Here is a 27,996-nt window from a genome sequence, read left to right as displayed (position 1 = left end):
AGATGCTCAGCTACCTCACCCACCGTAGAAACTGGTACCCCTCCTCCCACTACTCTCTACGTCTACTATACATATACACAGCTCACACTAACACCCTTTACAGCAAGGAAAAGCAGGCCTCCCGTGCCTCTGCAATTGCCTCGCTCCCACCAGTCTATCACGAACCCCTCACACTCCCCGACATTACAATCCTGACCACCCCCGTCTCCATCACCTCCTCCCTCGTCCGAAAAGGCGACTGGAAACCTGTTGAGATCCTGCAAGCTTATGGCAAGCGTACACTGCAAGCCCATGCCCAGACAAACTGCATAACGGAGGTCTTGATCCCCACGGCGGAGGAATGGCTAGCCCATTCCTTAGCCAGTGGAAGAGATACTGATGCCGGTGTAAACCTCAATGGCCCGCTCGCTGGTATTCCCGTCAGTCTTAAGGACACGGCAAACGTCAAGGGATACGATAGCTGTATTGGTTACAGCAAGTACACGAAACGTCCTGCGAAAGAGGACGCGCCGTTGATTAGGCTGCTGAGGGATGCGGGCGCGGTTCCATTTGTGAAGACGAATGTACCGATCACGCTGCTCTCGTTCGAGAGTACGAACCCCGTCTTTGGGCGTGCTTCAAACCCGCACAATGCACGGTACTCCCCCGGCGGTAGCACCGGTGGTGAAGCTGCCCTCCTCGCCTTCGGCGGAAGCCGCATCGGCGTTGGTACTGACGTCGCCGGGAGTGTCCGTGTGCCCGCCCACTACTGCGGGATCTACGCGCTGCGCTGCTCGACCGGTCGATTCCCGCGCTCAGGCTGCGTGAGCTCCATGGCCGGACAGGAGGGTGTTCCAGCCGTCTACTCGCCAATGGCAAAGACAATGCCCGACTTGACCTACTTCCTCGGCGCCGTCGTCGGCATGGAGCCCTGGAAATACGACCACACCGTGCACCCGCTCCCCTGGAAACCATTCCTCCCCGACCGCCCCATGCGCTGGGGCGTCCTCCGCAGCGATGACGTCGTCCCGCCATCCCCCGCGTGCGCCCGTGCCCTGGAAATGGCCATCGCAGCACTAAAATCCCAAGGCGAGCAAATCACCGAACTCGACAACGTTCCCAACAACCTCACCTCTCTCCGTCTCGCCGCTCACCTCCTAAACTCCGATGGTGGAGCCACATATGCCTCCCACTTCAGCTCAATCTTTGAAGCAAACGACCCCGGCGTCGCACAGATGCGCTTCTACTTCCTCCTCCCGCGCTTCGTCAAGAAGATATACTGCGCATACGTTCGCTACATCCGGCGCGACGCAAAGTGGGCCGACTGCCTCAGCGGCTGGCACGCGCGCAGCGCGGAGGAACAGTGGAAGTTGGTGATCGAGAGGGAGAACATTAAGAAGTCCTGGTTCGACTATATGCAGGAGCAGGATTTGGACTTTGTACTTACGGTGCCGAATGCGCTGCCGGCGGTGCCAGAGGGCGGGATGAAGCGTGGGTTTGCGAGTTGTGGATATACGTTTTTGTGGAATCTTGTTGGTGTCTCCCTTCCACATATATTCGATATCGAGGGTGTAAAGTGCTGATGGGTGGATGATATAGATCGACTACGCATCCGGCGTGCTCCCCGTGACGAAAGTCGACGCCGTCAAAGACGTTCTTCCAAGCGGGTTCTTGAAGGGCCTCGATAACCAGATTGCGAAGAACGCATTCGTGGACTATGATGCAGCGGCCATGGCGGGACTGCCGGTCGGGATACAGGTTGTGACGAAGAGGCTAGAGGAGGAGAAGTGTTTGTGGGGTATGCAGAGAGTTGTGGATTGTTTGGAGATGGTGGGGGATGCGTATCAGGAGATTGAGGTTAAGCTAGACTAGGGGGTAATGATTGCCGGGGGTGGTTTTCGGGAGTCGGTCATGGGTTGTCACTCACTCGCGGACGGATGACTGACGGCGACGGACTAGATAATGGAGTTTATGGCGAGCTTGGTGATTATGGACTTGTTACGAATGCGGCACGATTCCTCCTGTAATTAATGATTTTTGATGTGATGATATGAATTTGATGTTGCTAAATATAGTGTGAACTAAATAGCTAATAGATGCTACAATTTTACTCCCGCTAATAAATACAATTTGATTCCATTCCCAATAAAACAAAAGAAAAGTTCCACATTAAAAAAACAAGATGAAAACAAATGAATGTCCCATATTCCCCATTCCCATTAACCAACAACGATAACGCCGATCCATTCCATCCCATCCATAATCCATGCAAGACTTTATCTCATCCGGCCCCCACCTAAACCACACCGGCCCACTTCTTCCCAACCCTCGCACCCCCCTTCTTCCACAAAAAGCCCAAACAGACCGCCGACGCCACCATCAAGACCGTCGCCACAATGCCGACCGCCCAGACACCCTTCATCATCTCGCACACACCCACACTGCTCACGACCCACTGCGCATACTCCATGGGCAACAGATAGAGGTCGCCCCTCTTCGCATGGAAGCCCACATTTACGCTGACATACGCGCCGGCATTGTTCTCGGTGAAGATGCCGACGGCGCGGCACGACAGGTATGCGAGGGGCTTTCCGATGACGATAGTCATGACGAGCAGGGCGAGGAAGAAGACGGCGTCGGTGGCGGCGGCGTAGTGCGCGGGCAGCTGGTTGTCGTAGTAGAGGGCGAGCGTGATGATGGTGTAGAGGAGGGAGAAGATGGAGATGCAGAGCGTGCCGATGAGTGGGGTGGAGGGCTGCTGCATGGCGTCGGCCATGGAGGCGATCAGGTGCGCGCTCAGGCCGAGGATGGTGATGAGGGAGGCGGTTTGAAGACCGCGGCAGGCGAGGAAGATGTACCCGAGGGCACCGTTTGCGTGGAGTGATGAGCGGGGCATCTTGATATTGATGGTAGTGTTGGTGTTGGTTGGTATTTGGTAGTAGTAGGTTTTTTTTAGTGGTTGGAAATGATCGTGAAGACGGTAAATATTATCGTAGTGATAATAATAGTAATGAAACGAAAAAAGACTAGTAAAAGGTAGGGTGTTTAAACTGCGCTGCAGTGGAATCGTCAAGTCCTATCGAAGGAAACTATTGATTCTAGAAGTGAATAAAAAACTAAAAAAGGAAAACTCGAACTGTGATGGCGGAACGAAAAGAGGAGTCCGGTCATAGGGGGAACCACGCCTCCTTAAGTATCTTCGGTACGGTAGAGTTCGCAAACACCCCACCTCCTGATCCTACACCACCGGTGCCGAAAACATCTGCATCTCGAAACCCGTCAAGGGGCAGCAGTGCGTGCTCGCGAGCGCAGATCCTGTCAGAAGGCTAACTGACGGGTCCATACAGGGCCTGTTCCTTCCTTCGTGGTTGATCGTCCCAAGGGTCCACCTTCTGCATCTAGCCGGAAATAGTTTGCCGCTGTTGCAAACGAGAGGGTTAGGGGTCGCACTCAGGGGTGCATCGAAGAGTGGCGGTTTCTATTGGTTGGTGGCGAGGGCGCTTATGTTTTCCCCTGCCTTTCAGATTGATTCGCTGCTGGCGACTTGCAACTTGTGAAAGCTGAAAATATCCAACTAACTCGATACTGCACTCATGGGGTCATAATTACCGCAAATTAGCTGCTTGAGGCTCTGATCGTCGAAGGCATGTAGCCGATTCGAGGTTGTGTAAATAGACTCCCATCTGCTTTGGGAGGGTTTCCGGTTCTAGAGCAATTTGTGGAAGCAACTTGAGATGAAGCATTCGGCGGCTCGACTATTATTGGTGCTGAAGAATCTTCATTAACGCGGGACCAGGCAGGCATCCTTGGCGCTCGATAAAGTTAAAGTAGATAGGCCCATGGATGGATAGATGCCTGGATCCTATTGATAGATTGATAGTATACTAAATTACTTAAAGGCTAGCTTAACCAGAAATCCTCAGGGTATCCTTGCCCATATTCTACCTACATCGCCAGTGTGGAGAGATATACCGCCAAAACTCGAAAAATTGGCTATCTCCGTCCAGGGATTACCACTTGAGTGATTGGTTGAATGGCATCGATCTGCACCAGAAGTTTCCCGTACAAGTAATTTTGATCTAGCCAATTTTTCGAGTTATGGCGGTATTCGGGGTTGAGTTTAATTCGGCTTTAGCTTCGTGTCCAAAACCTTAGAACTAGTTTTAACTTTCAGCCCAAGTATCATAATCAGGGGATGAGAGAGATCGATATTCAGTCGATCGAGACCAGAGACGTTTCCTAACCTGGCTCGGTATCTTCCCGTGGTTGTCAAAAATGAGTCTATTTCTAATTCATATGATATTTGATACTATAGCCTTAGGGGCCTTAACGTTCGTCTTAAGTTTTGGGTTTGCATCGATTAGGCGTTTATATGCGTGTTCCACCTTGCAGGAGCATATGTAGTTCACCGCCATGGAGATGGCTGCCTACTTGTTAATCCACCGCAAGCTATTCCAAATAGATTCTAGAAGTTGGTGGGGGCGAAAACCAGAAACTCTTCCAACGCGCAGATTGGCGTTGCGAAAGAACAGGATCCATGAAGAATTCAAGCCAGCCTTGATCGAAGAGGTTGAATGGAAGAATCGACATGAGTGGAGTGAACGGACTCTAATTAAGGCTACGTACTTTTTTGATCAAGGCCACGTATACAGCAATAGCACAATAGATATATGGTGTTCCGCTATTACGCCACATATGGGCGGCAAGAACTTTGGAGAAAGACCACTTGATTGATGGATGAACTGTAGGCTCTGGGTGGTGCGTATTATGTGTACTTCTCGCAGTGCAGTTGCCGGAAGCAAAAGGGAACACTACATGTATCGATGCATTCATCATGGCTATGGATGTACATGTGTTCATGTTTAGATATATAGGTGCAGTTCCATCTAGCATAAACAACATTCATATCCTATAGACGTTCGATGTATAGTTCGTCATGACGCGGAGCATTCAGCGCCGAGATTTTGATCTATAATAAGTATCTTGCAATCCATGATAAACACGTAGACCTCATCATCCTATATATATTCACCTACTCCATAAGGTATCACTCGGAAAAGCAACCTTAGTCGCCGTGCCTAGCAATTGATTAATTGATTCATTAGGTCAATAGCCATGCCTGGCGGTTGAAACCACAAGAGGCAGTCTTCCTGAGTAATAGGCTTTAGGGAGACTTAACTAGCTAGAAATATCAAGGCACTTTTGATTTTGTCTGTGCTGCAAAGGCCTAAACTTGCGCTCGTCAAATTGTTAAAAACAACAATTAGGATGGTAACTGTCAAATTACATAAATATAATCGCTACTATGTACTCAATGAGACGATTATCAAATACCTAATGCCTCTACAGCATTTAATATTTCCAGGCGTGTGAACAGAGACGCGTTTATCTACCTATCTTGTAATTCAAAATCCCAACGAATGCCTTTTATTCTGATTTAATTATAATTATTTTCATCCCTTCCTTTTACTACCAGCACATTCCATCCTCCTATACTATAAACCACCGCTTACAAACAAATTCCGCAGCAGTAATGCCGCCGCCCTATATGTGCCGAATCCGGCCAGCAGCATCACCACCTCTTCCGGACACGGCTGATCACAAACAATCACTCGGCCACCAACTGCAATAAGCTTTCTTTGATGTGTCAACTCCTTTGTTTGCCACCCGCCACACTGCGTCACACTCTGATTCTATCACACAGTCTCTATGCAATTCTATAAAACTCTACTCCAACTATCACTTAAGCTAACACCGAACTCATTCTTCACATCAGCGACAGAACACCACAGAACTCAGAACTGATTGTTGTGATCTTTGCTGCCTTACGAATATTCAGACAAATATCAGCAATTCGGATATAGCTTGTTGCGATGTCTACACTTACGTTGGGCTCCTCGAAGCCTACCGAGAGCTCTCCGAAGCTGGAATCAAATGGCCCAGAGCTTCCTACAAGCTCTTCAAGGGCCACTGGAAGCTCTTCAAAACCGACTAAAAGCTCTCCAAAGCCATCAAAAAGCACTTCCAAGCCCACCGCAAACCCCCAACCAACCGAACCCCCCTTCTCCTCGCTCCCCAACAGCATCACAGAGCTCACCGAGATCCTCACCAACCTCAGCCACCACCACCCCACGCCACCGACCATCTCCGCCGTACCCCACACCGCACCTCCCGCTACCTCCACACCCGCACCCACACCCGCACCCAACCCCTACCACTTCCCCACCACCCTCGGCCCGCACCTCCACGAACAAACCTACATCCTCTCCGCCCTCACCGCGCTCCTCCAGCTCCTGCACAACCAACGCTGGACGCCCACCACCGCCGCCACCAACCTCGCCTCCCTGCAGCGGAAGCGCAGCACCGTATCAACACTCACGATCCTGCCGCCGGAGCCAAAGGGCGGGGGCGAGATGGCGACGCTGCAGTACGTGGCGCTGAAGGAGCAGAAGGAGATGTGGGAGGCGATGACGGTGGCGCAGCGGGAGTGTGAGTATGAGGAGCTGTTGGAGAGGGTGGATGCGGCGAGGGCGAGGGTGGAGGCGGGGGAAGGGGAGAGGGTGGGTGTGGGGGAGGAGGTGTTGAGAGAGTTTGATGCGCAGTTTGATGAGGCGGTGGATGTGCTGGTGGAGAGGTGGGGGGTGTGGGCGACGAAGGGGCTGGGCGATGATATGGTGATGCCGTGTTTGTATGGGGAGTTTATGGACTGAGGGGTGGGGAGCTGTTATGGGTTTTTCGTAGAGTTGTGTTTGACGCGCTCGCTGTCGGGTAGAGTCATTGTATTTTATATTATTTATTATTTATTAGCCAATAACCAATATCTTAGCTACATGTAATGTAGAGTAGTATTCTTTAGGTCTCAATAGCCATATCAATATATTCCAAGGAAAGAATTGCTTCGCGGTATTGAGCAGTTTGTCTACACTCATAGTAATATATATTTAAACCTATCAATAGGGATTCATTGTCAATCCACAAATCCCAATAATAAACCAGAATTTCAAAACGTGAAAAACTGTATCACTCGAACCATAATCTATGATCCGGATCGACCCGTTTGGCATCGTGTGAAAGCCCACGGATCAGCTCCGTGAAGCCCAGATCACCACAATCCAATAATACTGTTGAATATGCAGTACTTTCGTTCATAATTTTTGGGAAATTCCAGTGTCAAGTATCAGCCGTCGAGCTTTGTATCTGTAGGTATATGTATCTGTAGGTATATGTATAATACAATACATATGCACCATAGCGAAGGATAGCAACCTGCGCTGCATGAATTCGGTATGCAAATCAAGGCTTGAGAATGTGTACCCCGACGGCCCATGATAGGCTCACATAATTACTAAGGCATTTATTGTTATCGATATACCTAGGGCATGAACTCTCAAGAATTGAAATTAGATATATAGAAGGCCCGTTCAGAGAGTTACACTTGAACACCTAAGGAAAAACTGTTCGACCACGCTATCTTCGCATGAAATAAAGTCGATATTCGTGAACAAAGATGAAATGATAGACGTAGCGCTGGAGATTCACGTACTTACAAGGGCAGATGCCAAGATCTCAAAATATGTCCCGGGCGATTGGCGAATATGGCAAATTCGCGAATGGACTTCTAGCCTCATACATCTGCGGCCGGACTAGTCTATTCGCGAATAGCCCTGGAAAACTATGGTTTTAGTAGGACAAACAACTCACCGCTAACAACTAACAACGACTCAGGTCAACCACCAACGACCTCTACAACACCAGCGACCCTAAGGACCGCACCTGTATTAATAATTGGCGACTTTGAGATCTCCAACCATCTTGAGGGCTCGACTCGCATCAATAATTAGTACCCTGTGGCCTCCTGTAGCCTCTATCAGCTTCAGCGACAGCTCCCATCATAGCCCTTTGACAGGGCTATATATCCTCTGATAAGTCTCAGATCATTGATAAGTTTTAAGACCACAATTTACTGCCCTTTGTCCAGTCCATTCGTCAATGGGCCGGTCCAGTCCCAGATGTATGGAGCAAGCAGTCCATCCGCGAATCCGAAGTATTCGCCAATCGCCCGGAGCAAATACTCTATGTACCTACTCCACAACTTCTTTCCTCCACACACCGACACCAGCTAATCATACCAAGGCGTCAATCCCTCTCCGGATCTCCGAGTAGATTATTATATTACTGAGCAAACCCCGCCCCTTAATCAACATCAATCCCTAACCGGGGATTCATAGGGTCGATATCGGGATATCGATCACTGACTTTCTGTATGTAATCACAGAACTTTGGACATGTGGGGTTTGGGTAGTTCGGTATACATACTCTGTTGGGTGTGTAATTAAGGAGTCCAGGTATGATAAACACGATGTCGTGTTACTGTAGTCGTCACCTTCGAAGAGGACTCGGCAAAATATATTACTCATCCCTTCCCTACGCGCCGCCTGTTACGATGTCTTCGCGTCTGAATGGCTAGCTAGTTGGGGCTAGTTAGCGATCACTCGCTCAACTGTTTCATCCCACAGTCGGGATACCCACGTTGGACGGCGGCCGACATCGGGTGAACGGAGTTGCAGAAAAAGTATGTGAGCCGCTACAACCGTGAGGAAGAGGATTCGCGGATAACGCGGCCCCGAAGAGCACTGGTCGGTATTGTAGTACATAGACGCAATATTTCTGGCTGGTTGGAGGGGGATGGGTCGATTTTATCTAGAGATAGCGATCGAGGGATAGAGTACATGGTATTTTCTCGCTCTCTGTACCCTGCAGGTACATATAGTTAGACAAAATATTTCCCGTGGGGCCGGCTCTGTTCCTGTAGTTAGTGAAGTGCCGTATCAAGCCGGCCAAGGCTTTTTGATGAATGTATTTCCACCCTTCTCCAACAGGGCCCCTCCCTCACTCACATTTGTAGACTTGATCTGTTATGATTGTAGGCGTTCTAGCAGAGAAAGACACGGGTCGGAATGATGGCACCTATTTCGCTGCCGGCGAATTCTCCGAGAGGCGTTCGTTTTCTTTTTTTCCGTCCGTTTCTTTAAGCAAGATCAGATCATGAGCGTGTGTGCGAGCTGGGAGATGTATCGGACCCTGAGTGTGGTGATCGACCGCTAGTTACTGGGGACCGGACAACCGATGCGCCGCCCAGGTTCTAACATGGCGCACGGACCGTCTTGAGGCTCAACGTTTGGGCGTCCCGGTACAAGCCATACTCTGGCTGTGCAGTGGGCGGAGTGGAGTGTAGGTACATGTAGGTACCTACAAACTCCTCATAGGATCACGTTTTGTGGCGAACAGAGCGCTGAATCAATATGGCGTCGCCAACTACATGTAGAGTGCACGTGGGCTCTGACAGTACTATCGACTTCAAGTCCCTGCAGACCCATCATCAGATGACTTCCGCTGTTACCCCGGGCGTAGTGCAATAGATTTGCGTTTTGCAATTTGCGCTGTTCATCTTATACTCATATTGTTGTACCGTACCAACAGCTGTACTACGCCTGTTGGTATGTCTGTTGACAGTGAGCTAGGCCTATGCATTAATGCGAGTGATATTCAGAGATCAGTTATATAATTATGTTAGTTCCCAAACAAACCTTGGAACGCGTGGTGGTCATCTCAAATCCTCTAGATGTCCTCTTCTCTACTGCATACGTACTTCCGTCCCACTCCACTCCACTCCACTGCGCTCACCTCATCTCTTTCTCATGATCTAGTTCCTTCTTTATACTGCTAAATGCTCACTTCATGCCCGTTCCATCCATCAGGCTACAAATTTCAGAAACCATTACCTAACGTAATCGGCAAAGAATTTGTGTCTCACCACATGTAGGTACGCACCGTAGAATCACTCTCGTGTTTCGGCACGTTTCTCGGAGCGGAAGATTAATGTGGTTATGTGTGCTCGCTCGGAAGGCCGGTGCATCGAATGCCTTTTCCACCACCCGGCGATCGGCCCACCCCACTTTGCAGCAGCAGAGAAATAGAGTGTGGTGCTGATCCCTTTCCTCGACTATCTCTGTCAAACCCGATTTGATGACAGCATCGACAGCTCCGAGACACTGTGTCTATGAAATCCCTGTCCTTCCCCGGAACAACATGTGTGAAGCCAGAAAAAATAAAGATGTTTCCTCCGTACATGCGGGGACACATACCTGCTGGGGGAATAGTAATCCGGAGGTTTAAATTCTGTAGGACAGAGTTAAACTGATTGGATGTTGCATCGGTCACTGGCCAGAAATGTCAACATGCGGAACAACAGCTAGTAGGTACTAGCGGTTGAAACACAATTGAGTAGCGGTTCTGGAAACGTCAGCAGATGGGGGTCCGCAGATGGCCTGTTGATTCACTGAGAATGGGAGGTAGCTATTGGAGAGGCTAACTTTAAATCGATGTCTTGAATGTTTATGATCATTACAGTACTCTATAAGCACGCTTGACAGTTCCAAGCAATTGAGTCGCAGTTTGCCTCATCTATTCATCAATCCGCCAGGTTCCCCTTTTGTGCTTATCATAAACCAACATAGTCTCAAGGTTGAATACCTGTTTGTCTCATTTACCTTCTCTATCGAATGAGGGGTTTTTATTCCACCCGTTTATACCGGAAGGTAAATCATGAATCATGATCATCGATTGTTTTCATTGGAGTCGTCTGGACGAGTGCGCTCAAGTGCGCCCTAATTCTTCACGTCTGGCCATGAAGGGTATGTCCCCATTGATTATGCATTGTCCAAGTGCTCAGGCCTCAAAGACTACGCATTAATTACACGGAAGCTTCCTTCCTTTGGTACCTTCTACGCTTCCATGTTAGGAGAAATGAAACGCGCTATCGTAGTACGTAAAACCTGGAGGATTTTCAAAACGGGGAAGGCCTTGGTTCGGTCTCGATCTTGGTCTGTGAATGGAACTACCCTGGGTTAGTTGATGAATAGCGGAACTTGCCTAAGACTCGGGACGTTTCTGAAAACGATCTCGCCGCGCCGCCCCGTTAAACGTACCTACCTAGGGGCCGAGTGACATATTATGATTATTTGTCAGGTTCCAGATATATCGAGTCAACTAGGTAGCTTTAGAAGACTGAGCTATTATCTTTACCTTTGGGTCTGTGTTGATTCTAATTTATTTATTCTTGAGACATACATGTATGGTTTACTGTAGATGGCTTCCTGTATACGTAAGTGCCACCCTAACTAATTACCTTTAGTTTGCTTTTTTCCAGCCACTTGCGTGAGAAGTGAAGTGAACATCACCCAATACTAACAGATACAAAGAATTGTTTTATCTCCACAGGATGTCCTCCGATGCTCGCTAGTTATACCTACTTACATAACAATCTCTCAGCAGAAAAATAGGTAGCTACACGGCCTACAATCCCCGATGGCTGATAAGCCACATAAACACGGCGGGCCAACGACACCACAGAGTTTCTTGAAGGGTTGCCGGGTTAACATCCAAGACCGGCACCCGCCGAAAAGTGGAGATGAAGAAGAAAAAAAAATTCGGATGAAACCAGCGTCCGACATGTACCTACATACACCATATTGGCGCTATCGCTTCCGGTAACGGTAACGGAGGCGGGGAGGGGGGTTAACGTTTCATAGGTATGTAGGCAAGGCACACCGTCATTTGCACGTGGCTAATCACACCCCTGCTGGAGAGAGTAGGTTTAAGTATTTGGGTAGAGTACCACAAGAAATAATAGTCTTCTAGCATAAAGTACAGCTGGGAGGGGGATGGAGATCGCTTCTTCCAAATAAAATCCCTAGTATCAACTAGCTAGCTAGAAGGCGGCCAGTTTTTGGATTCTGATTCTGATTGACAATAGGAGAGATAAGCCTTCGTGAATTGATGTCAGGGGAACTCAGCAACTGGGAAGTCTGATAGGTAAACCGTACTACACAAAAGACACTACTAACTAAGATATTGGTCATCGATCAATTTACTTTGCAGATCTTTTTTAAATGGGGCGGCGCGGTATATGTTCCTACTCTATGTAGGTACATGCCAAACGCGGGAAAGAGCACTTTAAGTGCTGTACCCATCAAATTGACTCCCAGGTTTCAAGGTTTACATGTGGTGCAGGTCCCATTTCTGCACGCTCATGACCAGGAATAGGCCATAAGATCTAGAGCATTCGGATATTCATTCCGAGAGGAGTGCTATCTTTCAAAAACGTCAGTTGTCTAGCTCTAAGAAGGGTCTACAAAAGCCATATGCTAACCTTATAAGAACCCCGTGCCGATAAAGGTAGTAGTTTGTATCTTCTCGCGATGGCGCACGACGGACGGTGCCCAAAGCGTAGCCTGAATTTCGCGGCGGGTAATTAATTGGATGTATGTGGTGCGACTCCGACCTGCCACTACTGTATTCTACAGACCGTATCTATTCCGCTCAGATATGGATGTAAGTACACCACCGAAAATATAGGTTAAAAACGTTTCGATCGGTATCTGTTAAAAGTTGAATACTTAACTCGATATCAGTAAATATATAGTAGGCAAGCCCATGGCAAGAAGAAAAAAGGGCATCATGTGAGACAAGACCTTGCTATAGCGAGAGCTAACAGCATTTAGTTGGAGTAATTTAAGCTCATCAAAATTTATATTTCCGAATTGAGATTTCCTCTATAATTCAGAGGTTATGAGATATTTCAATTGAAACATTGCCTTCGACATGATCTTAGTTTTGGAATATATACGTGCGCAACTGATCCACACGAGAAGACCTACATATCTTTTCTGCATATGTATCACCTTGCACGGAACGATTGCCGGTTAGACTGATGTGGTGATCAAGTCTCGCTAGAGCATCCCTTTCCCCAGATGCATAGTTAGGTCCCATTTCCATCCCTGTTTCTCTCCTTGCGTTTAGCATTATCCAAGTCTTTCTCCTGACCTTTATAATTAGCGAAATTCTGTCTGGTACGTGGTTGGAATAAAGCTGCAACAAGACCCCACAATTTTCCTACCCTCTAAAACCAGCCAACAGCATCAATATCAACCTTCTGAATTTGCCGAACGTTTGATATGATAAGATCGCCCGGCAATAGAATAGCCTAAAAAACATGACAGGATTTCTCGTCAGCCCGAACTACAAGCCACTTGAGCTTCAGAAACGAGACCACGAGATCTCGCTGATTGCCTGGGGATTTACGCTGGGATTTGGGTATCTGGTGGCATGGAAAGGATATAAACAGACGTCGCGGATACCTAGGAGGAAACGCTTTAAGTCGATGTACTTTTGGTTGATCTGGGGGGAGGTTATCTCGGTGTTTGGATATGGATGTTTAACATGGCTACACGTTTCTGAATACGTTGGACCTAGGTCAGTGGTATTCCCCTCGCCCCCCACTCCATAAATTAATTCTGAAAGAGAATCGTTTTGGCTGATGTTATGAACGTGTAGCTTTTGGTTGTTTTTGGGGATCTGTTAGTAGAGCCAAATCTGCCTGCGTGCGACCTCTCTGGCCTTTTTTACTAACACAATTTATTGATATATAGGGGTTTTTTGGACGGTCCAGACCAACACGCAGTCGCAAATCATCATAAACCGTATAGCAGTGATTATCGTCGACAAGCGGCAGATCAAACTCGTTCGGCGCTGGGTGTTTGCAGTCATAATGGTCCTGTGTTTCATCTCAGCTTTCACATGGATAGGTGCTTCGCTGCAGATAAATTCAAGGTATGTGATGTAGTCGATATTGAAGAACTATATATATCTCGATATAGCTGTGTGGCTGTATTCCTAATTCGCTTGCTAATATATACCAGGTTTATTCGTGGTGAAGAGGTGCATACCCGTCTCGAAGGAGTCATATTCATCTGCATCGACATCTTCCTCAACTTGTATTTCATCAAGAGCGTCAAGAAACATCTTCTCGAGGCAGGACTGGAGAAGTATAGGCCTCTGACAAATTTCGTTATCGGTATCATCTGCATATCTATTGGAGTTGATGTAGGTTTTTCCCGAGTTCCACCAAGACCCTAGGGGGATCGATACTTGGGAAATCAATAGGCTGATATCAGTTTTAGATCGTTGTAGTAGGGATGATGAGCTACCATAATCCAAGAATGTAAGCACTACCCATCCACCCTTATAATTAAAGTCTAATCTTCCTTTAAATCAATGACGTACTAACAAGAGTCAAAAACAGATGGCTCCAATTCCACCCTCTCGGTTTCATCATCAAACTCAACATCGAGCTCAGTATGGCCGACCTAATCCGCAAGATTGCGCGCAAAAACGACCTGGGAAGGATCAACAAGCCCTTTGAGCTGTCGCAGAACAATGCATTTTCAGACTTCACCTTTGAGATGCAGCGCGACACTACAAACAGCACTATCTCGAAGCCACCAGAGGTCTTGCTCGATATAGACTCCCTCAGGAGTAGAAACATCTCTACTACTGGCTCTTCCAGCGATCAGGCAACTAGTAGCACTGCGGCTGGAGCTACATATCCTGGCACTGGAGCAGATGACGATAGGTTGCCAGAGGAGAGGGACTGGGAGAAGATGCAGAAGCGACGGCATAGCCATATGTCGTGTTTGAGATAGACGTTGGCCACCTACCTGTTTTGGACAGTGGCGATATGAAAATGATTTTGGAGTTGGTGGGGACGGGCGTTATTTGGGGCGTTTTTCTGTTTTTCCTTTTACGAAATCAATAGTGTTAATTGGGGAGGCAATACCTGCACTCTTCTACGCACAACTGCATTGGACCGATCTTATTACGGCCTCCTCCTTCTCTCTCTCAACAATAAACTCGACCTGCTACCTACCCTGTGGGGTCTAGTTCCTGTTATAAGTTGATTGGGGGAGTTTCTTCTTTCTTTTCTGGACCCGGATTCATTCGGAAGGCGCAGCCGCTTAAATATGCGATAAATGTATGTACATAATGAATAAACATTGAGCTTAAAGTTATGGGGGGCCATTTATTTGCGAACTGGATTGGAGGTCTATTGGCTAGCAAAAGAGCCCACGGGGATGGGGTGAATGGGGAAATCGACGTAAGCAAAATTGACAACTCAAGTCCTTGAAATACGACCTACAGTTCACAGTGAAGGGAGGTCTGCTGACACTTTGACAGCTTGGAATTTCACCTAGCTACTTAGGTCCAGGGCTCTCCTCATTATTCAGAGAGTGCCACATGTCGATAACGATCGGTACCGGAAAATCGAAATGCCTAAAATGTTACCCACTCTACTCTAGCTCCCCCTCCTCCTGGAATCTTCAGAATTACTAGCTGGTTTTGGCAGCCAAGAAAGGGCGGCTAGCTACTTAGGGTCGAGGTGTCAAGAAAATCATTGGCAACTGAGACTAGATCTGTGTCCACCGGCACGGCGCGGTGGCGGCCTCACGATCACGCCGACCCCCCGAGACACAGAGGGGATCTTTGCACACTGCATACAAAGACATATCTTTGGGTTTATCGAAGCCACCCTTACAATAAGATGGTGGTGGAGGTGAGGAGATAAGAGCTTCATGATTCAGCCCCAGGCTCGGCAAAACACGCGATGGTTGCACAAATCGTTGCACACAGACACTACTGTACTCAAAGTCTCAAACCAGGGCTAACAAACTAGAGTACTAGTATTTCGCTGACGTTTTTGAACTGGGCCATTATTGCATACACCCAAAATCATGAGCTTGGCGTATTTTTGTATGGCATGCAATATCAGTCGCGTCCACAAACGTCAGAGAAATACGAGTAGCAACATATGTACGCTAACTAGGGAAAAGCAAAACATCCTATGTTCTTACCCAACACTAAGTCTATGTAGACGACTTGGAATGTTGTTACTCACCGCTGCGATCGAGCCACTCACAGAGGTTGTGTTTTTAATATTGGAGAGTAAGCTGACTGAGCCCTTGCCTATTTTAAGGTTGATTTGGACGTTCAGCCGCATGCAGCCCAGGGCAGCTATGCAGGCATGTTGTTGGTAGAGTACCTGCTCTTGGTAACTCTCCATAGGGCTTGCTTTCGCTAACAAGGGGGGGTGCGGCATGTCACTATCAAACCTTATATCTAAGGCGTGGGCCGCCCGGGGAAACTTTTTATTGTTGTTGTTTTGCAATTGTTGCGCTTTATATACACGGAGACCTTTTTTTTGCACTTCGATCACTTGGCCGTGTTGTAGGACTTTTTTTTACTTTTCTCCCTTAATTGCGAATTGCTACTACACAGATTGAGAGAAATGGCTGCTACTGTTGCGGGACCGACGAAGAAGTGGGCGGATGGGCCGTTTCCATTGATTAAGACCCCCTTTGTGGATGGTGATGTGAGTTGAATTAAGCCTTTTTGGAAGTTTTTCAGCCCTCATACTTTACTTATAGTCAATCATGATGATTCACTCGATCACAATGCACTACTCTACCCAATCTCAACCCCCTCTTCAATAACAAAACTAACCACCCACCCACAGCGCAAAGACGACTACGTCCTCGCCGCAACCGGAATGTCCCTCGTCCACAACGTCATAACCCGCGGCCTCAACGCCATCTACCTACAAGCACCGCACGTCCTCCCCGCCGACACCCCCGACTTCCTCGGCTACGCCACCGCCTGGTCCGACTTCGTCCACATCCACCACGCCGGCGAAGAAGCCGCGTTCTTCCCCACGATCGAACAACTAACCGGCGTACCGGGCATCATGGACGGCAACATCCAGCAGCACGAAGCCTTCAGCGCCGGCCTCAAGGCCTTCGACGAATACATTGCCGCGGCCACGCGCGCGCCCGAGTCCTTCTCGGGCGCGCGTCTCGTCGAGATCATCGACGGCTTCGGTCAGGCGCTTGTGCAGCACCTGGCCGACGAGATCCCGACCATCCTGGCGCTCGCCGAGCATCGCGAGAAGATGGATATCTCGAAGGTGATTGAGGACGAGGCGAAGCATAGTATGAGTAAGTTGGGCTTCAAGACGACCGTGCCGTATTTGATCACGGCGTTGGATGTCACGTTTGAGGAGGGCTTGCATAGGGATTTCCCGCCGGCGCCCGGGCTGGTGAAGGCGGTTGCGCGGGCGTTGGCGCCGAGGTTTAATAAGGGCTATTGGAGGTTTGCGCCGTGCGCGAAGAATGGGTTGCCGAAGGATATGTTGGCGGCGCCGGAGAAGTAAGGGTTGGTTGTTTGGATGTGAAGGTGGATGTTTAATGTTTTTCATTTTGGGACTCTCGTTGAGTAGTGTAATTAATTAATGGATTGTTATAATTATATGATTGGAATTAATTGTTAGGGTCCTCGAATAGTAGTGCTACATACTAACTTGGTCCCTGGCTAACTACAGTTTAAGTTACCTGGGACATGATACGAAACCCAGGCTTGGGATTTATACATGGCCGAAGAGTGGAAACAGGAGGAGAGAGACAACCGGGATTATATTGGAACGGGTGTTTTCTTTATCTTTCTTTATTCCTTAAAGATATAGGGGGCTGGCGCGAGGATAGAGGGTGTTAAGTACCGTCACAGCACCCGGGCTACGTATACATACAATACAGAGTCAAGAAAACTCGCTAGGTCATTAACCCGAGTGACAACCCATGACGAACCCCACTTCTGCCACTTCCTCATCACAGAACATCACTCGAGAGCCAAGATAGGGTAAAAAGATGGAAATGCCCAGCCCTAAATACATGTAGTTACCTACTTGTACCTGTCGGAGAAAACACTATCGTCGGGTCTTGGCACTGTCTTTAGCTGCATAGACCCGTCATCTTTCGCTCACTCTAACAATTCTTCTTCTTTTCAACAAGGAGGCTAAGGGAGCCAGGTGGAAACCCAAGAGGAGTTTTCTCTTGTACTGCTGGCGGGTCCTGTAGGCCTCCTCTGCCCTCTACCCCATCCACCCACCCACGTAGTCCGTCTGCCCCCAGTCCCTTTCCCCGTGCCCCTCCCTCCTTCCTGCTCTCTCTTTGCCTGTTCTCTCTCCTGCGTGGAGAGGGTGAGGTATCGAGGGAGGCCTCTGTCAACCTCTGGGCGCTGTCGAGGGGTTGAAAGAAGTCCTGCCCATTCCCCCTCATCCAAGCTCCCCGTTACCATATTCCTTCCCCGTCCCCGCGTTCTCCCGGTAGGGGGGCCTCTGTCAACCTCTGGGCGTAGTCCGAGGGGTCGAAAGAGGTCTTTCCCGCCCCTTTGTCCCTTCGTCCCTCCCCAGGCCTTACTAGGCCCCATGAATTATTAGGAGGGTCTAACATTCGATACTAACCTTTTTTTTTTTTTTTTTTGGAGGGGGGGGGGGTTGTCTTTTTGTAAATAGCTGTATGTGTTGGTGTGTTCTTGTAGGTTTGTATCTAGATACATGTATATACATATCGTCCATCCCGTTATAGCTATAGGTTTCTGGATGGGTAAGGGTTCTAGATAGATTCGTGTACATACAATCATTTCTCGCGAAGATTTAAAGTTTGCCACATGTGTAACATATAAACTATTATATGCAGGTACGCGTACTATTGTCACACGCCACCGCCTTACTCTAATATTGTCTATGTACCGGCTATCATTTACCGGCCGGATCTGTGCCACAAGCTCCTTACTAATTAAGCACCGGTAAGTGCACTTATGAAACATGGGCGATTCGTGATTGATTGAATGAATAGTTTAGTATACTATTCATACGAGTATCCTTTTTTTGCGGCTCTAGTATGAAGTAGCTTCTAAATCTACAATATGAACCAATGATAGAAATTCCTCTTTTTTTTGATATCTCTAATGCGCAGTACCGCGGAACCGAAAAGAAAAAAAATATAATAAAAAAAACACCTGTGTACGCAGTGACCAGCTAGAATTTCCAGCTTATCCACAAAAAGGAAACCCAGAAAGAAAAAAAAAGAAATGCCATGTAACTAATGTGATTACCTACGTTCTCTAAAACAAGAAAGCACCCCCACTAAGTACCGGCACCTGCAAGAGATTCATTTCTCCCAGATACGGTACTACCAACTTATGGCCCAGGGGCACCGGACCTACTGCGAGAAGACGCGGAGCTTGAAGACTCACTTCCGCTTCCACCCGGACCGCCACCAGACTTGCTGCGAGATGAGGACGAGCTCGTAGCGTCAGATCCGTCCGCATCTGCGCCTGCAGAGCTGCTACTGCTGCTGCTGCTACCCGCTCCAGGCCCGCCAGGCCCACCAGCGCTGGCACCTGATGAGGCTCCAGATCTCGATGAGGCACCAGGGCCGCCTGCTCCCGCTTCAGCACCGGAGCTGCTTGAGGCTCCAGGTCCACCAGGTCCGCCAGCGCTGGCACCTGATGAAGCTCCAGATCTCGATGAGGCACCAGGGCCGCCTGCTCCCGCTTCAGCACCGGAGCTGCTTGAGGCTCCGGTGCCGTCAGCTCCTGCCTTGCTGCTGGATGAAGACTGGGATGAAGCGCCAGCACCTGCGCCGGGTGGCTTGCCACTACCGCCAGAAGAGTAGCTGCTGGAGTAGGAGGAGGATGAGGCGGATGAGGATGACGAAGAAGACGATGAGGATGAGTAAGAGGTTCCTGTGGTACCTGAACCGGGTCCACCAGCGCCTGCAGAAGCTTCTGATGAAGCACCGGAGGCTGCGCCTCCAGGACCTCCAGGACCTCCCTTGGGAGGGCGTCCCGCGGAGGAAGACGCATCAGCAGAGGAAGAAGCTCCACTTGAGGCACCTGGGCCTCCCCTAGGGGGACCACCTGAAGGAGGGCCACCTACAGCACCTGAGGAGGCAGAAGCGCCTGAAGAAGCGGAGGCATCTGAAGAGTCATCCGCAGAGGCACCGGGAGGACCCCCCTTAGGGCCCTTAGGAGGACCACCGGCAGAGGCGGAAGAATCTGCAGAAGCGGAGGCTCCGCTAGAGGCCCCTGAAGGTGGACCGCCTGATGGGGGTCCATCTGCTGCACCCGAAGAGGCGGAGGCATCTGAAGAGGCCGAGGCACCGGCGGAAGCCCCAGAACCTCCTGGAGGACCACCACCTGGAGGACCACCTGCGGAAGCACCGGCTGAGGCACCGGCAGAAGTTCCAGAAGAGCTTCCTGGGGGGCCACCGCCTGGAGGACCACCCGCAGAGGAGGAAGCATCGGCAGAAGCGGAAGCTCCGCTAGAGGCACCTGGGCCACCCGCTGGGGGGCCACCCGCGGCACCTGAAGAAGCGGAGGCACCTGCAGAAGCCCTAGAAGAGCCACCTGGGGGGCTACCACCTGGAGGACCACCTGCAGAAGCACCGGCTGAGGCGTCGGCAGAGGCACTGGCAGAGGCGTCGGCAGAGGCACCAGGAGGAGGACCGCCGGGACCGCCGGGACCTCCAGGAACACCTGAAGAGGCACCTGAAGAAGCTTTCGAAGATGCAGAGGCATCTGAAGAACTCGAGCTATCTGACTGAGAGGACGCACTTGATGAGGACGATGCACCGCTAGAGGCTCCCGAAGAAGCTCCCGAAGAAGCTCCCGAAGAGGCATCTCCAGAATCCTCTCCTTCTCCTCCTTGCTCAATAGCCCTCAGTCTAAACTCCTCAAAGCTCTTTTCCTCAGTAGGATTGATGGCAAAGACCCTATTTCACAACATATTAGTATCAAATTGCCATAAGAAAAATATGGGGAGCTTATGCATACATTCCCCTACCGCAGTGTTTCTTGTGCGCACAGTGGAAGAAATGTGGCTTCTCATCTGACACAACATGCTTAAACTTCGGCCCTGGATCCGCCCTATCGGGATTCGCCAAAATTGAGGAATCAACACCACCATCAAGCCTCTTACAAGGCGATCCAAATGTAGACTCAGTAAGTGTATGAGTTCCTGCCCTAAATTCAAACACAATCACATCTCCAACGTCTGCCATGACGACTTGGGGGTCGTAGAAAAGGCCTCTGGCGCCGACATGGACTCTGTGGGTTCTCCCACGACCACTTGGGGGGCCACCTGATCCTCCGGATCCTCCGGACGAGGAAGAGGCGGAAGAAGAAGCAGATGAGGATGCTTCGCTGTTAACATAGTTAGTAAATGTGATAATTGTTTTATAGGAGCAATAAAACGCACCTATCGACAGCAATAGGCAAAGCAGCAGCTGATACTACCGCTAGCATAAAGCATGTAAATTTCATAATTCTCGTCATCGCCGCAAAATAGTGTAAAGATATATATATATATCAAATAAATGAATGAATGAACGTAGATGATAAAGAAAGTCGTTTTAGAGAGAATCCGGCTCTTGATTAATTTGCAGCGCAGCTGCTTTTTTTTTAAAGGTACTAAAAGAGTGTAGAGAACTGAAAAGTTGGCGGGAACAGATCAAGCTGCGGGAGAAAAGAGTATTTATTAACCACATTTTCGAAAGGATATCACTTGGTGGTACATGTAGTTCCAGTGAGGCTTTGGGGACCGCAGACCGGGTCCGGAGTCGGAGGCTAAAAGCGAAGCCTTGGCACCATAGCTAGCCACTTTTGGTCCCGGTGGCCTCCCTCCTACCCACAGAAACTCGACATCCTTAGAAGGCGTTTGCTTTCGGTCTACACAAATTACTACTTCTTACCTTGTGTCTAATGCCAAGATCCGAAATAGGCGGCACAGGACCCCGGAGTCTTTGTTCTACTGATTGCCCAGCGACAGGAAGAATGCGATTTCAGTTCATGTTTCCTCATTATAAGATAGTCCCGGTACGGGGTTCATACGTACTTGTAGTTATAAGTGACAAGATCTCCATTCCATCTCATTGCATTGCTCCGTTATTGAAATATGGTTAGGCGTGCTGATGAATCTCGGTATTCCGTCATGCCCACAGCCGTGCCACTTCTCGAAACGAAGATATTCCCCGGTGACTTAACCGAAACCATAGGTGCCGTACAATATATCTAAGTAACAAGACGCTCGAAGTGATTGATTAACAAGCAATCTTAAGGGATCACTGCCTCGTCCGCCCCCGGCATCTGGCCACCTACTAAGGCACTCTCCTGTAATCTTTCTGAATTCCAGGGTTCTGTATGTATCCAATATCAGCGTATTCGCATAAATATCTGATACTGATGTACTAGATCATCTGTAAGAGCTATTGCGTACCCAATGTACCGAGACCTGGGTCCCATATCCCAATACAGGATAAATATTATACTAACCTATCGATATCTATTGTTGGCAAGGTTTTTATTTGCGTTATTAGCGTTGAATCTATTCGGTGGTTGTTGGCACTAATAAAACTTCCAATATCCGCCCTCTTTCTTTTTTGATTTTTGTATGTTTGATAAGCCAAATCTTGTAGATTCCTGAAGTATCACTGGTATGTGTTGCCAGAATACCGAGAGTGTCGGTGGTAGCCAGGGAGATGTATACTGGCGATTGGGGGCCGCATTTCGTACTACTCCCTATCCCTTCGTCTGTCAGTTAAATGCTGCCACCCAAAGAAAAAGCAAATCTGGTGTGGCTTTACTAACAGATCTCGTTATCTCTCTTATCAAATAACAGATCTCCCATACAAATTTATTTCCTCTATTATAGGGTGGCAGTATTGACAGACGAAGGGATAGGCCTCTCTGGTAGAATCATCCGTAGTTATAGCTCTACGGGTCCCCCCTAGTCTTGATAACTCCTGTTCATTGGCGGTAGTAATTTGGCCGGTGATGGTGATTTAGGGCTCATTCAAAGCCCTGGCGGAATAGAGGACTAGATGTTATACGATGGAGCTGATGCTCTTGTTCCCCACTCAGCGGGCGCCATACGCATCGAGTGTTGGGTGTCACACCGAATGTAGCATTCAGTTCAAACACAAATATTCCTTGGGCGTAGATTTGATGGCCAATCTTTCCGTGTAGAGTAGGGATCCGAACTCACTGCGCAGGGAACGACAGTGGTAGGTTTCTGTGAGATGACACCTCCGAAATGCACGTGGAATATGCAAGTTTACCGTTATGTGTTCTGGTAATCTCACTAGCCGATAGCTGCGAGTCATCGCTTAGGGCTTAAGCTTATTAAAAAGCTTAGCATAGTAATTTTTTAATAGTAACCTGACATAAAACTCAATAACTGACTCGTCACCTGGAGGGGAACAACTCCCATGAGATTCATAGGAGTCCGCTTTAAAGACCTTACTGGCTAAGTACCCAAACGGACAAAAAAGCAAAGACAAGTGGGCTTTCCTGTCACGCAATCCTTCAAAGACTGCTCTGTTACCAATGGGGTGCCCTGGACAAAAAATGATCATGAAAGGAGGGGGATTCGAACCCCCGCGGGCTAGGCCCATGAGAAACCTCGCTGTTTTAGAAGCAAGAAAGCAGTAATCGCTTGAGTCACACACCTTAACCACTCGGTCATCCTTCCTTGACGCTAAGCCGTGTTGTAGAAATTTTTCTGACTTGGCATTGGTAGAGGCTTGTTCTCTCGTTGTCATGGTCTAAAATCGTTAGGTACTCTTGGGTTAGTAATGAAAACGAGTGATTCGGCGTGGATCGAAAACTTTATTTAAACTTCGAAGTGTATCATAAACCTATCGCACAATGACTCAATTGAGACTAGTATGGAAAAGATCTGTCCTTAACCTATCGCACTAGCGTTTATGATATGGCTATGGACTCTTCCTTTCCTTGCGCTCTCCTCTCTCCTCGAGATCAACCAAAAAACAGCACTACAAGCTTCATAATCTGGATTCTGGACCGGAGTTATCTTCAGCCGGCGGAAAAGCTACTTATCTCTACAGCGTCCCGAACTACTTCCTCGTTATTCATTATTACCTATGAGGATAGCAGCCCCGAAATACAGGAAATCTACTGTGGCTGCAATCCCGATAGGCAGAGGGGTAAGAGTGGTCATATTGTTCACATATGTGGCTGGCGAGCTAAGAAGCGTCAGCATCAGCACAAACAGCATGTTCAGGGTCCTTCTCCCACCTTGTTAGTTGTACAGGGAACGAATGCGTGACATCGTGGGGGGTCATGGCGTGACCACACCTCAAAATCTCCCCACGCTAAAGCAACCAGCAAAATCTGCATACTTTAGATCGGTGGAACACCATCATAGTGCTTAATTGGAAAGACAGATTTGATGGTTAACCGCGTGTTTATCGGAGTTTAATATCCCTCCAATTACGTGGGTCTGCACTTTCTTTCTTCCTTCCCTCCGGTCCCTCAGCTCCGGTTCCTTAATGAGGTGAGACTTGGAAGTTGGGAATAAAATATTAAAAACTACCGAGTCGATATGCATAACACCATTTGACATTTCCAGAAAAGATAGGCACATACCGGATGCTGCAAAATTAATGGACGCCTATTGTACTAGTATAATTAAGCTTTCCCTAACTGGACGTTCCCGGTTTCTACACGTCAGTGATGTTATCCGGGAGAAACGAAGGCCTAGGAACGAAGAATAGAAAAAGGAAAATTTACCGGCAAAGATCAAGGACCAATTGAATCTTTTTAGCCTGGCAGGTGAATCTTGATTTCCATCTAGACTGATCATCATGCTCGGCCGATGAAACTGAAGAAACCTGGTAGAGCATACATACTTTGAGCGTTAAGATCTTGGCTGATGCTTTTTATCTGACTTCGTGCAGCTTTCCCAATGGCCATCTACACCCCCCCCCCAAAACACGCGCGTGGGGGTTATATGACGGCTCTCTGTGATGTTAGCTTGTAACGTGGGCTGCCAATTATCGTGAATAGAGGTTGATATACACCTTCCCTCGCATCGCGTTTACAGTGGAAATCAATAGTCGAGGGGACCCGATACAGATGAAGAGTTAACTCTTCTTCCGATATCGAAAAACAGCTAGAGTAGCTTCACATTCCGATAGGTTCCTATCACACCTTTAAATATCGTACTACTAATCACTCAAAGATCGAGATAATAGCCATAGTTATAGGCGATTCGTGACTTATCACAATCTCGATGTCTTTGTTGAGAACGGTTGTGAATATTTGTCTTTTGACTTGGCGAGGATATCCTCAAAGAGAAAAACTTGCGGTGCCGTGATTCGTGCGGTTGACGCGCGTGTCACATCAGGGCTAGGGATCTACAAGCTGAGATTACATATGTGCACTGATATACTCCAGTCACCGTTCCGAGGTGTCTCATATATGCATATAAATCAGAGGTTATGGAGCGTATCACCAGGCCAGTGTTGCAGTATGCGAGCAGTATACAGTCAGTCTATATGTGAAAGATCTGGCGATAATCTCCATGTGATAGTGTTAGGTCAGTATTTTTGGAAAGACTTCAATTATAGGGATTTTTAATGAGATCTTAGGTACGATGAAACCGGCAGCTTAATGAGTGTATTGCACACTGTGAGTATTTGAGAGATTTGATCGGAGTGGCGATCTACTAAACTATAGACCGGATTATAGCTATTGGCCGAACTGGTATATTCAGAGCATGAGCTCCTCCAACCCAGCTATCTGCAACCTTTTAATGAATCAACATGATAAAAAGCCTGATTACTGATATAATTAGAGTAGGTACATCGGCTATACCTTCGGAGTAGAAGCTCAATTGATGAACTTCAAACTGGAGACGAGGTAGTCTGAAAGACAATTTGGAACCAAAGATTTAACCACATATTTTGGACATACATACATACATAAATCTCCAGCCACCCCTCATTTCTGCTACCAGGGTCTGCGTGCATGTGTTGATCAATTACGCACATGTATGTACAAGTACGTACATGTGTGTAAAGTACCTGCCACAGGTATATGACAGCGTGTTATATACTCTATATGTGAAAATGAGACATGCATCTATCTACTTACACTACGTAGTAGACCATTGAAGTTTCTACTCTCTGATTCGACACGAACAAATCTGGAACTTTAGATGAATCTCAAGGTTTCTAGTACTGTGGAACACGTTTAGGGATCAATCGGGGAAATTTAAAGCATCAGGTGAGCTAGAGTACCTAGCTCCGTGAGGATTTAAGAAGTTTTCAATGGCACTAATTACCCAATGCAGAAAGCCCAACTATAAGACTACTTATATGTAGGTTGACAGGTTGCTCTACTAAATGGCTGAAAGCAATTAATGGCTTCCACTTTGAATCCGTATACTCCATGCATAGACATACTCAGCTGGTGCTACGGACATGCCCAATTGCACTGTTGCGCATGACCTTTAAAAAAAAGGCGTCCTTCACCAGGCCGGACACGGGAGTTACATGCTCGATCACTCGGTTATGTACCGGTTACCTGCATCATCAAAGAACATTCAGCCTGTCTTTGTTAGTTCCCGGAGGTCACAGACTACTCTAGCTTGAGAAACGTCTTTCAAGACCACAGTGTGAACCGTGTATTGCGCACTGACATTCAGGGATTATGATACCTGCTAGCTTGTTTTTAATTCCTAGCGGTAGTTATCACGACTTGAGTAACCATAAAAATCAACCAATTAACAATTACCACCAACCCGATCTCAGCCCTGTTACTCTGTCCCCCAATTCAATTGAGTTCTCAGTAGACCGTATGCCCACCTGATGGGTCACAAAGTTAGTCTCAGCCTCAATTACCCAATCCCATTCTTACTTATCGAATATAAAAGCTAACTCACCATCAACGACGTAATCTGCACCCGTCACATATGAACTAGCCCCGCTGGCCAGAAACACATAGACACCCTTCAGTTCCCACACCTTGCAGAGCCTCCCCGCAGGGCAGTCGTTCATCCATGCCTTTATTACCTCCGGGTTCTTATTTACCATTTCTGTGGTCCTGTTTTCATGGATTTAGAAATAAAAACCTCGCATGGAGATACTGGATTGATAATTTAGGCGAGTAAAAAGCAGAGTACTTACATCTCGGTGTCGATGTAGCCGGGACTCACGGCGTTGACTTGGATATTCCATTGTGCGAACTCGGCGGCGAGTGCGCGGGTTAAGTGACAGACGGCCCCTTTGGTTGCGCAGTACTATTACATTACCGTCAATACTTTATTCAATCTAGAAACTTCCTTCGATACTCTACAGTATCCAGGAGGGGTTCCGCGTACAATTGATTCGTACTGTGGGCGAAGGACCATGTGACCACTATTTTTTTTATATATCACGTGATTAACTCAGTTTAAACTTGGTGGATAGGATTAAACTTAGGACCAGACCGGAATTTGGAAGCGAAAAGGGACGATGATTGGGAGAATACTTTATTGAGGCCGTCATGATGATCTTCCCACCCCCGTTGTCCTTGAAAATTCTGTAAGGGTCACATAAAACGTTAAACACCTCAGTCAATAAACAGCAGTAGTAACAACTGCCGAGCACCCCCTACTGTCGCTCACTGGTAGTGGCCACTGCAAGTTCTCACCCCAAAGTAGCTACTAGAACAGAAGAGGACATCACACATACCTAGCAGCCGCTTGCGCTGTATACAAGGGCCCAAAATAATTGACGCCTGTAACAAATTGGGCCTCTTCGGGCTTCATATCCAACGCGGGGGTCTCCGTATAAACCCCCGCATTCGCAACCACTACATCTAGCCTGCCAAAGTCTGCAAACACCCTTCGCGTCACATCCTCAATCTCCTGCGCCTTGGACACGTCCGCTTGGTACACCCGTACCTCCGTGTGCGGGTACTTTGCGTGGATCTCGGCGGCACGTGTGGCGGCAAGGTCTGCTGTCGCCGCACAGGAGTGGATGATGGCGAGGCCGGCGGCCTGCGCCTCGGCGAAGCCAGTAGCGACAGCGAGACCAATGCCTCTGTATATGGGAATGCATTGGCATTATTCGGGAGAATTGTTTTTCCTGGTTTGGGACACTGTGGGTTTTGACACTTACCTATTACCTCCAGTCACTAGGCAGACCTTGCCCGCCAGAGAGAAGAGTTGAGACAATGGCGTCGTTTCGTTGGGGGCGTGGAGGAGACTCATTATTTTCCTTTCCGTTCCTACTTGGTTGGCTCTTTTGGTCTGGTTTGGTTGGTTGGGGTAAAACGCAGTATGTACTCTGCTGCAGTACGGTTATTTTTTTTTTTTTATATTTTGTTTCTTACCGTACCAAGACGTAGGGTACGATGACGATGAAACGAAATAGGAAAAAAAAAGGAGCAGATGAGGTTTTGAAAAGAGGGGTACAGACAAACACAATAGGTAGAGGGGAG

At 48.2% G+C, this 27,996-nt stretch overlaps 10 protein-coding genes across 10 annotated transcripts; 6 read left to right on the top strand and 4 right to left on the bottom strand.

The window, feature by feature from the left end:
* Positions 1-2: 2 nt before the first annotated feature.
* On the top strand, positions 3-1,851 carry H6S33_005404 (uncharacterized protein; the record flags this gene model as incomplete). Its single annotated transcript, XM_044836746.1, has 3 exons — positions 3-34; positions 104-1,511; positions 1,579-1,851. 3 exons carry the CDS (start codon positions 3-5, stop codon positions 1,849-1,851), a joined length of 1,713 nt encoding a protein of 570 aa, XP_044698713.1.
* Positions 1,852-2,275: 424 nt separating this feature from the next.
* Positions 2,276-2,875, bottom strand: H6S33_005403 (uncharacterized protein; the record flags this gene model as incomplete). The annotated part of the gene is made up of 1 exon (XM_044836745.1): positions 2,276-2,875. The coding sequence occupies one exon, from the start codon at positions 2,873-2,875 to the stop codon at positions 2,276-2,278; it is 600 nt and encodes a 199-aa protein (XP_044698712.1).
* A 2,977-nt stretch (positions 2,876-5,852) lies between these two features.
* Positions 5,853-6,689, top strand: H6S33_005402 (uncharacterized protein; the record flags this gene model as incomplete). The annotated part of the gene is made up of 1 exon (XM_044836744.1): positions 5,853-6,689. The coding sequence occupies one exon, from the start codon at positions 5,853-5,855 to the stop codon at positions 6,687-6,689; it is 837 nt and encodes a 278-aa protein (XP_044698711.1).
* Positions 6,690-10,591: 3,902 nt separating this feature from the next.
* Positions 10,592-12,907, top strand: H6S33_005401 (uncharacterized protein; the record flags this gene model as incomplete). Its single annotated transcript, XM_044836743.1, has 15 exons — positions 10,592-10,673; positions 10,744-10,775; positions 11,008-11,032; positions 11,104-11,143; positions 11,241-11,321; positions 11,544-11,570; positions 11,634-11,647; positions 12,099-12,143; positions 12,199-12,288; positions 12,345-12,372; positions 12,453-12,462; positions 12,543-12,547; positions 12,605-12,667; positions 12,766-12,798; positions 12,877-12,907. 15 exons carry the CDS (start codon positions 10,592-10,594, stop codon positions 12,905-12,907), a joined length of 606 nt encoding a protein of 201 aa, XP_044698710.1.
* Positions 12,908-13,033: 126 nt separating this feature from the next.
* H6S33_005400 (uncharacterized protein) lies at positions 13,034-14,522 on the top strand (the record flags this gene model as incomplete). Its single annotated transcript, XM_044836742.1, has 6 exons — positions 13,034-13,293; positions 13,375-13,397; positions 13,470-13,650; positions 13,740-13,923; positions 14,001-14,041; positions 14,123-14,522. The coding sequence occupies 6 exons, from the start codon at positions 13,034-13,036 to the stop codon at positions 14,520-14,522; spliced, it is 1,089 nt and encodes a 362-aa protein (XP_044698709.1).
* A 1,640-nt stretch (positions 14,523-16,162) lies between these two features.
* On the top strand, positions 16,163-17,083 carry H6S33_005399 (uncharacterized protein; the record flags this gene model as incomplete). The annotated part of the gene is made up of 2 exons (XM_044836741.1): positions 16,163-16,246; positions 16,391-17,083. The coding sequence occupies 2 exons, from the start codon at positions 16,163-16,165 to the stop codon at positions 17,081-17,083; spliced, it is 777 nt and encodes a 258-aa protein (XP_044698708.1).
* Positions 17,084-18,907: 1,824 nt separating this feature from the next.
* On the bottom strand, positions 18,908-21,045 carry H6S33_005398 (uncharacterized protein; the record flags this gene model as incomplete). Its single annotated transcript, XM_044836740.1, has 3 exons — positions 18,908-20,483; positions 20,545-20,913; positions 20,969-21,045. 3 exons carry the CDS (start codon positions 21,043-21,045, stop codon positions 18,908-18,910), a joined length of 2,022 nt encoding a protein of 673 aa, XP_044698707.1.
* A 655-nt stretch (positions 21,046-21,700) lies between these two features.
* H6S33_005397 (uncharacterized protein) lies at positions 21,701-22,152 on the top strand (the record flags this gene model as incomplete). Its single annotated transcript, XM_044836739.1, has 4 exons — positions 21,701-21,764; positions 21,828-21,907; positions 21,961-21,990; positions 22,066-22,152. The coding sequence occupies 4 exons, from the start codon at positions 21,701-21,703 to the stop codon at positions 22,150-22,152; spliced, it is 261 nt and encodes an 86-aa protein (XP_044698706.1).
* Positions 22,153-22,915: 763 nt separating this feature from the next.
* H6S33_005396 (uncharacterized protein) lies at positions 22,916-23,309 on the bottom strand (the record flags this gene model as incomplete). The annotated part of the gene is made up of 3 exons (XM_044836738.1): positions 22,916-22,926; positions 23,012-23,071; positions 23,144-23,309. The coding sequence occupies 3 exons, from the start codon at positions 23,307-23,309 to the stop codon at positions 22,916-22,918; spliced, it is 237 nt and encodes a 78-aa protein (XP_044698705.1).
* A 3,049-nt stretch (positions 23,310-26,358) lies between these two features.
* On the bottom strand, positions 26,359-27,766 carry H6S33_005395 (uncharacterized protein; the record flags this gene model as incomplete). Its single annotated transcript, XM_044836736.1, has 7 exons — positions 26,359-26,378; positions 26,456-26,616; positions 26,700-26,812; positions 26,894-26,930; positions 27,043-27,093; positions 27,246-27,596; positions 27,675-27,766. 7 exons carry the CDS (start codon positions 27,764-27,766, stop codon positions 26,359-26,361), a joined length of 825 nt encoding a protein of 274 aa, XP_044698704.1.
* Between the last annotated feature and the right edge of the window lie 230 nt (positions 27,767-27,996).

Source organism: Morchella sextelata (assembly GCF_020137385.1).
Source record: "Morchella sextelata strain SCLS chromosome Unknown scls_2, whole genome shotgun sequence".
Classification (NCBI taxonomy): domain Eukaryota; kingdom Fungi; phylum Ascomycota; class Pezizomycetes; order Pezizales; family Morchellaceae; genus Morchella; species Morchella sextelata.
This window is presented reverse-complemented; position numbering and strand designations above follow the sequence as displayed.